Source organism: Sander vitreus, chromosome 9 (assembly GCF_031162955.1).
Source record: "Sander vitreus isolate 19-12246 chromosome 9, sanVit1, whole genome shotgun sequence".
Classification (NCBI taxonomy): Eukaryota; Metazoa; Chordata; class Actinopteri; order Perciformes; family Percidae; genus Sander; species Sander vitreus.
Genome location: NC_135863.1, coordinates 22,222,205 through 22,239,934, shown reverse-complemented (window position 1 = coordinate 22,239,934; position 17,730 = coordinate 22,222,205). Strand labels below are relative to the sequence as shown.

The 17,730-nt window shown below is 42.4% G+C and overlaps 1 protein-coding gene across 1 annotated transcript in view; it reads right to left on the bottom strand.

The window, feature by feature from the left end:
* The window catches only part of ncanb (neurocan b), a 124,993-nt gene that overhangs the window by 94,873 nt on the left and 12,390 nt on the right, over nt 1-17,730 (bottom strand). The window contains exons 2-7 of the mRNA XM_078259302.1: nt 16,885-17,114; nt 16,575-16,743; nt 11,080-11,254; nt 9,046-9,173; nt 5,734-6,027; nt 3,884-4,756 (exon numbers count right to left, since the gene is read on the bottom strand). Of these exons, the coding sequence (XP_078115428.1) occupies nt 3,884-4,756; nt 5,734-6,027; nt 9,046-9,173; nt 11,080-11,254; nt 16,575-16,743; nt 16,885-17,114 (1,869 nt within the window). The remainder of the gene's footprint in view (nt 1-3,883; nt 4,757-5,733; nt 6,028-9,045; nt 9,174-11,079; nt 11,255-16,574; nt 16,744-16,884; nt 17,115-17,730) is intronic.

Genomic DNA, 17,730 nt, shown 5'->3' with positions numbered 1-17,730 from the left:
GCTTTAAACCAGACACTGTCTACACTATCAATAATTCATTCTGTCTGCATGTGTGAGTCACGGCTGGCGTGTTTTTTTTTTTTTTTTTTTAGGGCTGCAGTGCAGTCATGTTACTGAGAGGTCCGGCTAGTGTTGCTACCATCATCATCGCTCAGCTCCGTTTGGCTGTCCTCAGTTCAGTTAACATGTCTGAAAAGTACAGCAATACGGCAGGGGGTGTGCAACACAACCCAGCACAACAAATTACCACGAGAGAGAGAACATACACAAATATGTCTGTGCTTAAAATATTAAAATGTGTGTAAATTATTCAGAAGGTCCGATGTTGCCTTATGCCCAAGTGAGGTTTATGAACCTGAGGTTCATTTCTCTACGAGCCGTGTAAGCCGGCGTAATTGTCCTATTAATAATCCAAATAGCCAATTACATACTTCTACTACACACACTGATGAAAGTGAGAATAATTAAACACATTAATCTGGTTTGATCATCTATGTAATGACCCATGTAATAAATAAAATGGGACAATTAGGCATAGGTTTGGATGATTTGAGCATGGTTTAAGTTCAGCTCTGACACTGCGAATCTGTTGGTGGAAAAGCCACAGCTCAACACTGAAATGCAGCAAAACAAACTTTTAATAAACCCCGTTCAGATGGTAATTGTGTGCTTCCACTGTGAGTGGTTCTGCTGTGTTGACTCCACTTTACTGGAGTAAACGGGCTGAGAGAAATCCCTCGGGTCAGGCAGACATAATATTAAATTGTGAAAGAGCAGGCTGACAATGAGAGAGACACACAGAAAGCTGGCACCAATGCCACCTCAGCCCATCTGCAGATATGGAATCTAATAAAAAAAGACTGAGGAGAAGTTATTGCAGGGCTGGATGATGTGAATCATGTCAGTAGCATCTACATTGAGTGTCAGCGCACAGAACCCACTGTCTCCCATCACATCAATTCAGTCTCTGGGGCTGACGAGACTGGTGTGAAGCAGACATGCATTTCCTTGACAGACGGTCAGGACATGCATGTAGAGCTTATTCAAATTCTAAATGAGTTTTATTGGAGGCAGATTGCTCCAACTAGGAGCTTAACAAAATAATTCTTCATTCAATATTATGTTCAAAATATTTTGATTTGCAGGGGAGATCATTAAGTCATCGCTCTACATTCAGAGGCCTTTTTTTTCAAATTTTCAAAAATAATTTGTCGTGTGGCCAGGTTGGTTCAGTGGGTAGAGCAGGCGCACATATACTGAGAGGTTTATGCTTCTTGCATGTCTTTCCCTTCTCTCTCCCCTTTCTCACCTAGCTGTCCTATCAAATAAAGGCGGAAAAAGCCCCAAAAATAATCTGAAATAAATAAATAAAAAGAATAATTTGATGTGCCATCTGCAGTGCAAAGCTTTGCACCCCCCTCAATCAAAGAGGCAACATGGCACCAACAGTTACTAAGATCCAAGGGCTAGCCTGCGGTGTGCAATAACAGAGTTAATTCAGCTCACTGATGCTAGTTTAAGAAGAGACATCAGTTGGGCAGCTTTCCATCACAGCAACATTAAAGAAAGAAACGACCCCCCCCTCTTCTCCATCTTCCCCTTTCTTCCCTGTTCCTCTGTCTACTCTTCCCCCTCTTGTGTTGCTCATCCTCGCTGTAGTGATCATTACCGCCTACCTTCACAGAGCCGGGGCCTAATAAGCAGAGACATACATGGAGGCAAGAGCGAACGGCAGTGCAGCCCAACCTCCACGTTAATTGGATACGGCTGTGAATAATGCATGCAGACTAAAGCTTGGATTTTCATTAGTACCGTGGGGGTTGGCATCGGATTTCAGGTAGCACAGCAGTGAGCATTTATATTAATAAAGCCAGCAATTGGTAGGTGAGAAAAGCCCATCACCTTTATTAAATCATTTTTCCAAGGACGTGTTATTTGTGATAGCCATTAAAAAAAAAAAAAAAATCTGCCTTCTTCCACCCCAGACTGTGGTACGCTTTGTTTTCTCTACTTTTGGCCAGTGATAATGTTCCTGAGCTTTAATTTTCTGCAGGTGCCTTGCTCTGGTAGTTATTGGTCCAGCAACCTTCCAGTCACGAGCCGTTTCCTCTAATCTTTAGTCCACCTTTACCCCTGCAGTCACAAACTAGAGTTAGTGATTTTGGGTTTGGTGTCAACATGCCAGGGTGCAAGACATGAGCGCTGACCTGGTGACCCTTTCTATCCGTGTGTTGTACCGCACCATTCCTGTGGGCAATTCACTCCACTATGGATGTTACCTGTCTGACACACACACACACACACACACACACATACACACACACACACAAAATGGACCCCCAGGGCTTCTCATACTCCCCAGAGCATTTCTCTCTTTGTGTCTGAACTTCTATCCATGTCTGGTCGAGTTGCTTTGTTTTTCCTCATCTGTTTAATATATTCTCCACAGCTAATGCCAGTCAATTGTACAGTCTAATACTTCTTTGACTCCGAAAAAATAAGCTGTAATTTGTGATGCAGGTCTGCTTTTTTCTAAACAAACATTACATACATTATGCAGGCAAACCTTTTATTGCAAAGTAGATTCAAATTCAAGCTTCGCCTGTACTCTTTCTGACAGCTGTAATCAAAGCATCCTGCCAATAAATATGAGAATGAACAGTCAAAACTCAAACATTTTGCATCACTGTATGTGATATGCCCCTCTGTTTGCTTGCAATTACTGTTTAATTAAATCTACATTGATACTTCAAATTGCCCTGCGGAGGAATATATTATAGAATACTCAAGGGAAAAGAAGAGCGAGTTGAATAGAGAGACAGAGGGAGTTTAAAAAAGCTTGACATAAACAGATCCTATATTTACAAGCGACATTTAAATGCACCAGGCCTGTATTTGAAATAGAACAGTTTCAATTTACCCTCATTTCTATTTCACTCTATTTACTTGCTTATTGATTAAGTTTTAAAGGTTAAATACACATAAAAACTAGGGCTGTCAAAATAACGCGTTCATTTCGATTAATTAATCTGAGAAAAAATAACGTGTTCATCCATATTGACGTTTGACCCGGAGCCGTTCTAGCCACCATTGGACTGTAAAATGAAGGAGGGAGACGAGAATGTTCTGCCTGGATCATTAATTGGAACATTTACTTGTAAAAATCTTCTTCCTGCCAACCCTGACTACCGAAATCTGGTGCCACTGATATGTCTGCACTTCTCTCTGATGCTCTGAAACAGACGTTACAGGCAACACAAACACCGCTGCACGTGACGCTAGTTAACACTATACTCAACAGCAGCTAACGTTAGCCTACCGCTAGCTAGTAGCTGGATTAAACACGGTTAAAATGCTGACAGCTAACGCTTAACGGTGTAAAGTTTGACTGTGTTTTACTGTAGAGGATTCAACACCGGGATGTAACAACCTGCAGCTGCTGTCGGTGAAACAACACAGATGGTGCGTTGAATTCCAATCATTCCAATTCATTTCCAATGAAACTGGTAAACTACAGCCTCGTGGTGCATTTGAAGTTATTGGAAATGTCCTTTTCCTATCTGGTTGTTGTTTTTGTCGTTCAACAGCAATTTACTAGTGAAATAAGTTATTGTTATTGTTATACATTATTATTAAATCATTTAATTTTGACCATATGGCCTTAGCAATAAACAAGACGTTCTTTGATGTCACCAACTGTTGCTTAGTACCTTTTTTTTTTTCTTTTCTTTTTTTACTTTCTTAAAAAGTATCGGTTCAGGCACCGTTAATTATGTATGCAATTAATTTCGATTAATTAATCACAGAGTATGTAATTAATTAGATTACATTTTTTAATCGATTGACAGCCCTAATAAAAATAAAATCAATATTGAGCTCGTACCGTTACCATTGGATGGAGGCTCGTCAGCAGATGCGCTGGAGGCTCGTTCTCCTGGCTGGGTAGCGGTGTCATTTTGCCCCGTGCTTTGGACTGCAGGCACTAATCGAATCAGTGGCATCACCTCTTTCTCCTGCTCGGACAGACCTTCCTCTGGATTCTGTGGTCCACTGGTAGGAGTCCTGAAGGAAAAACTACCACTCCTTTGCTCCGTAATGGCATTGTCCATGCTGCCCTCATTTCCACTTGGTTTTGGTATACTCAGGTTTCTGCTGGATGCCTCTCCCTGCGTCTGGTTCTCTCCTGCTTTTTCCTCAAGCACAGAAGGTCCCTTTTCTGTCTCCTCCACCTCCTCACCACCTCTCCAGTAGCTAAAGGGCCTCATCAGAGTGTTCACAAACTCGGCCAACACACTGTTACCGGTCTGAGGCTGGGGAGTGGAAGAAGCTATGGAGGATAATGTTGGGGTGTCAGATGATCCGAAATAGCCACCATCTTCTTCTTCATGAGCAGAACCTCCATGGCTCTCCAGGCTCTCGAGGTCAGAAAGGCCCATGGTGTTGCTACTCTTTGGGCCGTCAGACTCCTCCTGGCTGAGTTGGCTGCGTTTGGGTCCAACCTGGTTTTCATCCCAGCCATCCTCTGGCCTTAGGTGGATGACTACATGCTCTTCAGAAATCTCAGAGGAGTTGTTGATTCCAGCAATGGAGTGGACTCCTGTGTGGTCCAAGTCAACCAATCCAGTCCAGGTGGAAGTCTTGGGAAAAGGGGCACTATGCTGCGCTTCAGTAACTGAGGAGATGGCCTCTGCTGCTTGGTTGGGGGCCTTGTACAGAGCTTGTGCCTCTGCAGCCTGGACCCCCGCTGGCTGGCGGCCTGCAACACACAACAGCCACATTACACTGAAAGCAGCTTTACCACAAAATCCAATCATTTTCAAATTAACAAACATTTATATTGCATGAACACAATATATGCATGAGATTGTATCAACAATATTGTTTACATGAACCCCATTTATGCTATAAAAGAAAACCATTATATATATTACCATTTTTATCTACTTTTAGCGATCTGAAAGACGTCATTTGATTTAAATATTAATGTAAATGTGCATACAGCTTTGCTTTGTTGGTGCAATGTAGAGGTTCATCTATCAGCTGTGTGTTTTGACAAATGCTCTGCTGCGCTGCTCTCATGCTGTTTTTGTTTACTAAAAATGATTGGGTTATGTACATGTTACGCTTCAATGAAAATTTCATAAGATGACATTGTGAGAGATGAAAATGTCACTTTTTCCCCTATCTGTGGCAATACAATTGTATAGTCTGTTACAATCGATGGAAGCCAGAAAACCTAAGGTAAGCACCAGATGCAAAATCATAAGTTTGATAACCTACAATATACACATTATCAATGAACAGAATGTGGTGTAAAGTCAATCCAGACTCAAGATGAAACTAATTTATTCCAGTCTCAGTTGGCACATGATAAAAGACAAGGTCAGACACAGTCTCTGCAAACTCCAGTTGGACTCATTCATGCTGTTGCTCTTTCTATCTCTCTTTCTTTCTACCTACCTTTCTTTCCTCTCTCGTTCTCTTCCTGTTGCTCTCTCTCTCTCTCTCTCTCTCTCTCTCTCTCTCTCTCTCCCACTACACATCATACAAGCCCTCAAATCCATCACAGGGGACACAAATGTCATCTCTTCACAACTACTTCATGTATGACACAAACATGCCGTGCTAATTAAAAAGCAGAATGGAAAGCAAGTCCCCAGACCCCTCTGTCGTTGCCATGGCAATTACCACACTGATGGTGCGCCAAGTTTATCATCACAGAGCTCGCCGTACCTCGGTAGCAGTAGGCGTCGTACAGGGCTGTGGTGTCGGGGAAGCCGGTGCGGTTAGGGTTGTTGTAGACGGTCCGCACGCCGGGCTCGTCTCCGCCACAGTTCTTCCGCGGAACGTTGATAGGGTAGCGGGCGCTGCCGTCAGCAAGCCAGCCGGGGTCACACTGGTCCAGGCCGGCCTGCCAGGCCAGGTAGAGCTGCCCCACAGTGGCCAGCTGAGCTCCCAGGGAATGGCAGTGGGTAGAGGCTGTGGCCAGGCTCAACTTCTCTGGCACTGTGGAGTGGAAGACTTCACCTGGGCGGAGAAGGAGGAGAAGAGAAGCGAGGAGTTCAGTTCAGTGTGTTACAGTGCACGGTTAAGAGACTAAAGGCATTTTAGCCCTCAGACTAAGATCTCTTTTGTTGAGTTGGCTTATGATTGCAGGTTTTTGAGAGTTAGTTTTGCAGTTTGTATGGTTGTACAAAGTGATGTAGCTACTTTTGAGTCTGTGTCTGTTTTATGTAATGTGTGTGCGTATGAGACTTCTTTTACTTTTTTTTAGTTCCAGCCATTCCCTTTTCCTCCTTTTCAACTTTGCCAAAGGAATAGGAGGTGCAGGCTTGATGTCGCGTGATAAAAGAAAAGTTTTACTTGCTATGCACTTAATTTTTTGCATAAAAGTGATTCAAAAAACATCAGTAATTCAAAGAAGGGACTATATAAAGATAGTTCTTTGAATTCAAAGCAGTTGCAAAGAGGGATCTAAAAGAAAGACAAGTATGCTGACTGCGAGTGAAGGAGAAGAAGAAAGGAGAAGCTGAAGAGAGGTAAGGTTGATGTGGATAAAATAGTGATGCAAAAATAGGGCCTTAGCGAGCCAGACAGAGAGAGAGCCCACGTGTACTACAACGTCTGTGCAAAACAAATAAAATAGTATAGTATGATCAGAAAACCCACCGGCAGGTCAGTGTGTGATGAAAAAAATATGAGCTGGAGGAGCGGACAGTGGGAATGAGAAGTTCAATATGATGATCCAGGAGATTAATGCCAAGAGTAAAGAATGGCGATGCTGATTTATTGAACTGAGATGGGGAGGTAAAGGGTGAAGATGCAAACAAAACGAAAGAAGAGAGAGGCAGAATGGGATAATGTGAGGAGTGATGTGTGTGAGAAGAAATGCTCAAAGACAATGAGTTAATGAGATATGTATTGGGAGGCTGGTGAAAAGTTGCTAATTACTACCGATTTATGATGAAATAAAAAAGAAATGATGACAGACTTTGCCAAATTGAAATTGAACTTCGATATGTTGCAGTACATGGTTGTGTACTGAACATCAGAGCTTTTTAATTCAGCTTCTAGTTTGTATTTTGTTTTACAGAATAAGAGAAAAAAAACACTAGCTATGTATCAGCTAGTAATTCCAGTTTGATTGAAGATAATTATCTGCAGATTGTTTCCATCAGGTTGTTAATTTCACTGAATTAAATTGTAAACGGCTGGATACAAAGTCTACAGGCGGTCAAGCAATCTTCTCTACTCAGCATCCCGGGCACATACAGCGTGTCCATATCTATAAATAGCTCTGGTACGGTAACTCCTACAACCATTATGCTTGCTTAACAGTTGTGGTCGTACCACCTCATAACAAGTTACCCAGATAGACTAACCCCTGCAGTGTGTCTGATTGGGGTGTTAAACAAAACCTGCTGCGCTTATGATTGTTTTTTGGAATATGCAAATATTACCAACTCCTAACAATATTTCAGTCCGTCCACTGTCGCTGTCTTGATTATGATGTGAATGTAGAATACATTTGGTGATAAGGCTACAAGACCATCAGTGGCAGCAGTCACAGCAAGTGATGGCTTAAGTACACTTCCACAAGAGAAAGGGTGCTTTGGATCAATAGACGCTTTCCGACCGGAGGGATTTTTGCAGTTCCTAGAACACAAAATTCCTAGAACCCTTTTTTTTCTCGTGTTCCGACTGGACCAATTTGGGGATTTTTAAGTTCCTCTGGCCACAGTTCCTGTAACTCTTTCAGCTCCTACTTCAGGGGCAGGGTCTTTTCGCTGTTCCCTTTTCAGCATAGGAACCTAGGTCAACGAGGGTCGGGTTTCCGGTACAGACAGACCAACAACGGGACAATTTTAACAATTTCCGCTATCTTATTCATCACTAAATTGACTTGTGACAACGTTTTAGGCGAGAAATGAACTGTTTAGATTTGGAATATAGGCAGTCTTGAGAAAATTGATGCCAAATTGACAATACGCTTCAAAGTGTTTGGAGTTGAGAAGCTCTCCATGAAGTGAGGCGACAGCCAGCAGGCGCCTGTTGGGGCCGCTAGCTCGTCGCTCGGCCATGACTGGCTCAGAGACCCAGCTGTGAGCTGGAGGTCTCTCAGACCGGTCTCATAAATAAGAGGGTTTTATTTCGCCGTTGACGGTTCGTTTAAATATCACAACACATGTCCATCATAAGATTAACGGGAACCTGTGGTTAACTGTCTTTTCGGAGTTAAACTCCACACGCGTGTCCTGTGGCTGGCCGGCCGTCACACACACACACACACACACACACACACACACACACACACACACACACACACAAGTCCACAGCGCAGCAGGCAGAGGTGGGGGAGAGAGAGATACGTTTCTCTTCGGGATACAAATATGCTATATACATTAGATTTAGTATTTAGTTCATACTTTTTTGGTGTATTTGTTTTCTGATTTTAACGCTATGAAGACCGTTGGTCGTGCCGTGCTTGCATCACTCCCTTAACCCTCCTAACAGTCCCTATGGCCACTTGGCCAATGCGAATGCAATTGGAAAAAACGGTTTTGAAGGAGAGTTAGTAGATCTCTTTAGAAGTGGACTTTTCCTATAACTACGTTCCTGTAACTACTTGGTCGGAAAGCGGCTTATGTTGCAGTGTAGGTCATGTATGAGTAGCAGTGGAGTTAGTTTACAAGGTTTGCTTCATTAATGTCAAATATCGAAGGAGTAACTACGTGTAAGGAGTAGGGAAAACCAACCAGAAACTTCAGTTGCCTATGGTATTAACGTCTTATCTGTTGTAATGTTTTTTGTGTGGACCCCAGGAAGAGTAGCTCATGTTCTGAATCTGCTAATGGGGATCCTAATAAAATCAAATCAAATCTCTGTCTCCCTCTCGCTTCCACAACCCACCCACTCCTACTGCCCTCTTCCTTTCTATGCTAACAGAGAATTAGGTCCTGGTCACGGCGTTCTTGCGCTGCACCCACGACTTAGTGAACCCATGCATGACTAAACCTAAATGTATGAAGCGCCTAGCTCCTATACCTTGAAGCTGCTTAGCAAAGCAGTAAACATCAAACAGCTCATCAGGGGACCTATCGCCGTAGTTACGGACTCCAGGTGAGTCCTCGCGATCGCCATAGCAACCGGGCCGAGGCGACTGGATGGGATATCTGCAGAGAAAATCAAGAGACAGGGACAGAGAGAGGGAGATTAATACAGCCTGACCATGAACAACAGGCAGCCACACACAAACTCGGCTATCCCTGGGGATGAGTCTGTGTTCACACGCGTACAAAATAAGATTAAAAAACTAAACTACACTTTTATCATCTTCTGCCCTAAATACAATCAATGTAAGTATATCTCCTTTCCAGAGATTACCAAAATATATTACCCAAAGAATAACGGTAAATAAACACATAAATATCCCCCTTGAAACTGGCTGACATGCCAAAGCGAGTTACACATTCTTGCTTTCTTTTATTATTCTGCCCTCAGTGTGAGTTTCACAGAAGAATTACCCTCCGATTTACTTAAAATCATTTCCAAATGTGTTTAATGCTCTGGCAATGTAAGGATTCTAGTAATGCTATGATATTAGAGAGAGAGAGAGAGAGAGAGAGAGAGAGAGAGAGAGAGAGTTAGGAAGTCAAGGAGAGGTTAAAAGAATCAGGAATTCCTTCAGTGGCTTGGCAAGCCTATGGGGCTGAGAAAACAGCGATCTATAGTCAGGCTCCAACTGAGCAATTATTCCACAAGAACATTGATTTCAGCAGCACCAGGGCACAAGCAACGAGGCTGATTAAAAGATTACGCTTGGCATACAGCGACTTATGAAGTGCTTAGGAACAGATGCACACACAAACGCACAAACACACACAATCATACAAACAGAAGACACACATGCCTGCACATAACCAGAAACCTGCAGAGCTCTTATGCAGCGAGTAAAACAAGAGAACTAAGCATTGTAGTGTCTACGGCCTCAGCCTTTTTCTTTCTCCTTGGTGGCTGATGAAGAGATGGCTGATGTCTGTATTTTTCCCAACGTATTAATTGGACACTTTCCTCCTGACGGAGCCTCCTGGATCTGGACCAATTAGATAACTCCCGAGTGAAAACAACGGAACGTAGGACAGAAGGTGAGAAAGAAAACAGGAGAAGGAAGCCGCGCCGCGGGAAGCTTGTGAAAAAACAACATGTCAGGAAGACAACAGTCAATTTACTTGGCGACTGGAGCAACAGCGATTTTGAAATTAAAATGAGAACGCTGTTGAGAGGTGAGCTCCGACTGGTAATGTTTAGAGGGACTTTATGGAAGGTGGCGGGCTGAAGCACACGCAGCGGACTGATAGACAGCTCAGAAGGGGCGAATGTAGTTAACAGCCTTTCCAGTGTGCAAACAAGCAATTAGGTCCAATTATGTCGCACAGTTACGTGTTTATAGAAAGTCCAAAAAGATCTACAGTAAATGACTTGCACGTTGCCATGCTTCATAGTTCCACAGTAAATACTTGACCCAAGTTCTCTGTTTTAGGCATATATTTTTAGTAGCAGAGTGCTTTTATTTTTCTTACAGCGTTTGATCATGTGGCACATTATCAAAAAAATAAATAAAAAAAAAATAAAAAAAAAAATCAAGCTGAAACAACTGTCTGATGGAGATTTTAAAATAGCAGCCTGGTCTAACAAACAAGAGCTGCCAGCAAACCTTGATACTCTAAGCCCAAGACTGCTAATTATTATTATCTAGCGCAGGATAGTCAGATGCACCGTATGTGATAATCAGGGGCTACAGAGGTAATGTTCTGCCCCTGGAGCTCAGATTTGGTTGGCTTTCCATCTATCATTAAACCAAAGGAATAATCTCAGCATTTTAAAATGTACAGGCCAAAATTGCGACTCTACTCATTACTCATTACTCATACTCAATTGTGTTTTATGCTGCCGCCGCTATCAAAGACACTGACCTGTATCACAATAGTACCCAAAGTAACAGTAAAGAGTGTGCGCTTGAGAGTTATTCCAACAGCAACCACCTGATACTCTATACGTATGCAGAGTTGAAAACCTTACCGTACAGTCTGGTCAGACAGCCAGCCAGCATCACAGTTGTCATATCCGTCAGCAAAGGTAGCCTGCAGCTGGCCTGGTGTTGCGATGACTGCCGAGTTCTCCACACACACTCTCTTGGCATCAGCGAAGGACAGGGCGTAGCGGTCGTGAGGGGCGCGGTAGTGAAACACCACACCTGGAGCAAAGAGACACAGCATGTAACGGAAAGTAGAGAGGCTACTCCAGGAACTAATCGTGTGATTTTACGACCCACAACCTCTGGGTCGCAGAAGAAGTTATAAACTGCAACCTTGAAACCAATAACAGGAGCATATACACGCTCCAAAATACAAAAACACAGAGCCTTCTAGACATCCACATCATGTACTGACATTTTTCTGTCTGTGTAAGAGGAAACAACAGCGTTCAGGTTCAACAACCTGTGCGTGCGAGTCTCATTTGCATCGCAGTCGGTTGGCTTATCATTAGAGAAAAGAGATGTTGCCCTTGGATACGGTGTATGACAAACACTGTGGTGATGTTTATTTTACTGCTTTAAGAGTGCACAAACACACACGTCACACTGCTGCCACCACCGCCTGCCGCCGTACTCATGATAGAAAGACAAAGAAGGCAAACACAGAAATAGAGATACACTGCATTCAAGGTGATGCATAAATTGTATGCATCACATATTGAACTACAGAGACAGAAAGAGAGGGTGAGAGGAATACAAAAAAAGTGAGGGGAAAACAGGGAAGTAGCAATCAACTGGGAATAAAGTGAGACATATATTCCACTAAAATGGGAAAGGAATAGTTTCAGAAGTGTCCGTCTATTGTTCCCTCACCTCCCACCTCTGCCTGCCATTCAACAATGCTGCTCCCCTGAGGAGCATCCAGCAACATAAAAAAGCCAGTGGGCATCTGCTACTAACAAGGCTCCTTTATCTTCGCTGGCTTTGTGTGTGTTTGTGTGTCACACACAGACACATTTCCCACAATCTATCTAGCCATTCTGTCATCTTGGTCTTACAAAAATTGTGGAGCAGAAATCCTCCTAATTTTTTCAGTTTCCATCCTTTCTCCTTGGAGACTGTGGGATGTTTTCCAAAAAGAGATGCTAACTCGCTGGCAAATTTTTACACTATAGAGACAAATGGGTTCCCGCATATTATGGGAAACCCAGTCCTATTCCACATGAGAGTTGGATGTTGGATACATGCCTCTATTTTTACCCTCTGCATCTTCACACATCTCCACACAGTCTCCGGAGAGAAGAACAGGAAGGCACCATTTGTGGGTAGGCCCTATGCTTTATGACTGTGTGCTGCCCTCATTGTAGCACTGTTGTAGCAGTTGTCCCTTGGCAATATTGTTTAGTGCACTACACTGCATTACAACTTAAACAGTAGCTATAACATTTACTTTGTTTAAAGTCAAACTGAAATTTTAATTCTCCCCTTACTTTTTGCGTACAAAAATATAAAATGATACTAAAGTTACCGTACTGTGTGTATTTCTCTTTTGTTCAAAAGAAAATTAACCTGATTTTGGACGGATTTGTAAAAACATGGTTTAGGCTTGGACATTTGCGTTGCTAGAAGATGCGCTGTAAATGATCATGGTGCACGATTGACAAGAGCACGCCATAGCCTTGTTTCCCCCTTTTCAACAAGCCTGTTGGTTATCAATCAATTAGCAATTTAAGTCATCTACAAAATTGTACATTTTGGCGGACTCATTGTGTTGTTAAGCATGGATGGAAGTAGATTTTCAGGTCTCCTGGAGAACACTAGGAGGCGCTATCAATGCAAAAAGATAAATAAAGTGCTAAAACTATCTTGCGCTAGCCTGGAAATCAGACGAATTTTCCAGCTCATGTTTCATTTGCTCTGGCAGATACGTCCCATTTAAACTGATTTCCAGCCAAAGAGAAACTGGACGGGCCAACCACATTCATTTATCTCACACGGGGCGGGTTTAAGACGGATGACTGACAGAGGAGCATCATGCTTCAACGCAGTTACAGAATGTAACCGGCACACTCCATCCAGCACCAGGCTCATGAAACTCAGATCAACTGGGCGGTGCTGATCAAATACAAATCAAGATTCTATTACTGTATTGCCTATTTCTCGACTAAAATATTTTCAGAAACACATTTTAGCGTACTGTTTAGCTGTAATTTGAGAATATTTGTCCTACTTCAAAACAGACCAAGCACTGCCTCACCTCGCATGTGTCACTCAAGGCTATGTCGTGTCGTTGCTCTAATTGGTTGTAGGTCTATTAATTTGCGTCCACAGGCATTTTTGGTCTGCACCGTTGATAACGTTCCTTGGAAAAATGAACTGAGAGGTTTCACACTAATACGCATTTGCAAATTAGCCACAACTAACTAGCAAATTGCGCATTTGCGAATTAGTCTGGCTATGCCAGGCTCCCAAGAAGTTATGTAAACAATTACAATATGCTTTTGACCATGCCCAGTGTTGATATACTATCTACTGTCTTCACACCAGTTAATGGGGAGCAGTCATACAGTAGCTCACCATAGACAACGACACAGTTGTAAATGCCACTGTTCTCTAGTTGGTGAGGCACAGCCAATTAACCAGTCAATATGTGCCAAGAGAAAGAAAGAAAATAGAGACAAAACAAGGAGCGAGTAGAAGAGCGAGGCAGCAGGGGAGAAATTAAGAAAGAGATGGCAAGAGAGGAAGGACATGTCGTCGAGGCTTAGGCACACACAAATTACTCTATAAGAAGAGCAGTGTGGATTAATATTATATTGATATAGCTGAGCAGTATCAATACCTGCTAACGAATATGTTAAGCACTCTGTAGAATTAGTGTGAGGACGGCTGTGGTCTGCCATGTAGCGTGACTGCCAATTAAGACTAAGCCCTGGAGATGGCTAGTCCTCGCCAGCTACGTAATTGGTTTCTCTCTGAAGAAGTGGTTTTCATAGCGTGTCAATCGATTGGCCAAAAAGGGGGAGGATGCAGAGTCTCCCAAGCACTGTGACAGGGGTCTTGCTTACTAAATGTAGACCGCTCTTATGGAGAATGATGAGGTGCTTCTTAGTATGAGAAAACCAGATAGCATCCTTGTTGAAATGCTAAAATTGTAAAGACGTATTGGCCTGTAAAAACAAGTGCACACATTATGCCTGCATACAGTATGTTCACATCTGAGCTCCATAAAGGCTAAGGTGTGTGGGTGTGTGTCTGTGTTATTCTCAATGGCAGACGATGCACCATGCTGTGGATTTGTAGCAGCGGCAGCATAGTGTACAGTGCCGAATGCATCTTGTGATTCCCTGTAGTCATTATGATAATAGCCTATTATTAAAAATAGTGAGTGACCTGGAATGAATCTGATGAAAGCTCTGCAGCTAAAATACCCTGACAAAGTAATTATGGTTCTACTACAGTGAGCTACCTCCAGGTATTATTCCACAAGTATGGGTGTCCTGGATACAGATAATCCAGTAAATGCCCTGCCCATATAGTTAAGCCAATGAGAGCCATACAAAGCGCTCTGAGTAACACTATTTGCGTACACAGCGTACACTGCTGGGTTCCTACTAGGGGTGCAAGATATATCGACTCAATATCGTTATCACAATATATCGAAAATGTCACAATAAGTATGCAATATTTTTTTTATTTTGTGGAGCGCTGCGTCCCGTCCGTTGACTGTGTGGCTTAGTTGTGTTTGATTTAGAGCTCGCCTGAAACGCTATAATGATCATGTTTCATTGGCCAGTTACCGTGCCACTTGGTACAGGTCCACTACGTGACAAACCCTATGGAGCGTACCATGTGACGTGTGTGCATATTTCAACAGAGTGACAGTGTAAGTGAAGAAATAGATAGAGACAACAAAATGGAACGAATCAGAGAAGAGAAAGAAAAGTTGTGTCTTGTTCTCTTTATATATTTTATACTGTCCAACCAGTAAAACATGTCCTGTTCTCTTTATATATTTTATACTGTCCAACCAGTAAGACATGGTCTTAATTTATTTATTCATGTTGGACCAGTCCATTCAGTCAGTTGAAATAAACCTTGTGTTGTAAGAAAACTTGTTTAATTTGTTATGAATCTATTTTGATGCATTTTCCCGTAACTTTTTTAATTTTACATATGTTTAAAAATATCAAAATTAATATCGATATCGCAATAGTCATAATCGATATCGCAATATCACATTTTGTCAATATCGTGCAACCCTAGTTCCTACCATCCTGGTTTCATTAAGCTTTCGGTGCATGAACAGCACCTCAGTGGCCCAGGTCAATGATGTTTAATGTGTTCTAGTTCCCTCACCTTTTCCACATCATTGTACATTCTACATGGACAGTAAACAGCCCTGGTTGTAATGGCTGTATTTGCCTGGCATGGACAACAGGGTCATTACTATTCAAAGTGGCAGAGCTTGAAACAATGAGAGAGCTGTACACAACCAAAGAGTGGGAGTGTTGCTTTGCCATAGACAATAATTTGTGTAGTTAAAAACATGAGAACACGCCTAGAATAAAAAATAAAAGGAGTTAATTACTTTGTATATCACCACTCATCTCACCACTCAATTGTTGGTAATATTACATTTGCAAAGAGATGATAGTGATGACAGAAATAATCAGATTCATGAGGGTAGTAGCAGGTTCTTGCTTGCTCGCTCTTTCTCTCTCTATTCCAGTTACGCTTTAGTGGCGTGACTGTCCAGTGTTTATAATTGCTGTACAACAAATTACAATATAGAGCTATCAGATAAAAACAAATCCTGCTATGGGTGCTACCATGCTAAGTAATGAAGGAAAGTAGATCAAACTATCATTAACTCAGAAGCCAAGTTGGTCATTGTTAATGTCATTGTCCCTCAGCTCACATGTGAAACTACTTGGCTAGCCAAGGACTATTCAAAGTTAATAGATGGATTAAATGTTTTCGGTCAAAACCTCTTAAATATAGCTACAAGTTTGGTTTTAATATGAATTATATATAATTTATGGTAACTGGTCATGGCTAGTTCGTTTATTTGCAATGTGTCAGTAAAGTGTTAGCTTCTGCAATGAATTTGTTATTTGATGCTAACCGCTGTGATATTGATTAGTGATGTTCAGCACTGCAAATGTAAAGTGCCATGACCTGGGGACAAGCTATATAGCTGTTGGGTGTTCTTAATTATTTAGTTAGAAATTACATAATCATTTGAAATAATAACTCCTGGTAAGTTAGCAAATGTAATGGCTTGTAGCTGCTAGCTACCTGAGCTAGCTACCTGACTATAATGCGATGTTTCCTTAAAATGTGAACCAAATGCATTCTCCAAGTCCTTAAGATAAATACATTTTTATTACTTATTATGAGACAGAGAAAATCCTGATGTTTGCTTAATGTGACTAGCATACAGCTAGGTTTGCTCTAGCATGACATTTCCCACCCCAAGTGTGACTTCAATTCAAAATGGCTGCCTTAATCAGAAAAGAAATGTCATTTTATTCACCTGTGACTTCCAGGGGAACTGTGTCCTGCTCGTCACTGATGCCCACCACGACCTCACAGCGGTACAGACCAGAGTCGCTAGAACGTAGCCCTGTCAGAGCAAGACTGGCGTTGTAGCGGTTCTCATTGTAACCAGGCAGCGTTACACGGCCCTGGAAGGCCTTCTTCACCTGAGGGAAGAGAGAGAAGGGGGAGTAAAAACGAGAGAGGGAGAGAATACAATACAATACACCACCGAGCCATTCCTAGTTTTCCCAAAAAAAGCTTGAAACAAAATATTTCACAGTGGTCCCCATCAGCCTTTATTGTACCTTGACCACATTGTCTTTGGCCACCAGGACCGATTGTTCCTTCTGCAACCCGTCGGAGCCTCTCTGGCCCCAAACCTTGGTCCACTTGATCCGGGGGGGCTCATGGGATGAACTGGCACTGGGGCGGAGGGTGAAGAGGCAGGGGAGGAGAACAGTCTTGGACAGCTCCTCACTAATGGTCTGATGGGTCACCTTCCGCATATTCACCACAGTGTCGGCGTTGGTTACGCCTGAGAGGAGAGGAGAGAAAAGGAGAGGACAATCAATGCCGACTTGTAAATTAAGCCACAGGACGTTATTTCTGATTACGCTGAAAAGACGTTAGTTAATTGCCTGGAGAAAACATGCTCCCCCCTCCACGTTCCTTTGTTCCATCAAATCCTACTGGTTGTGAAGTAAGATAAAAGAACAGAGGCTCGTTGTGGCTCTCTAATTATCGGTCATTGATCCAGCAAACCATTTCTGTGCTACCTAAACAGTGGGAGGCAGGGCTAGACTGTGGAGGGAAGATATCAAAAGTATTTTCATAAGCCATACATCAAACCTGGATGTGCATTATGGGATCAATATCAACCACCTCTTTGCAACTTAAAGCACCACTACCACCACTATAAAGATACAAATGTTACTTTCATCAAAACAACTGATGACAGAGAGAAAGGCTATCATAAGAAATTCAGAGTGCGGTGTTTAGAAGAGCTTGTTCAGCAAAATTCTGCCATATTCCACTGCATTTTTCTTTGTTGTTTTTTCTCCCAACTCACTTTACACTGGCAGAGTCCCATCATACATTATCATTATACTCTAATCCTGTGTCACCTTGCCTGAAAAGACAAAGGTGGCTCA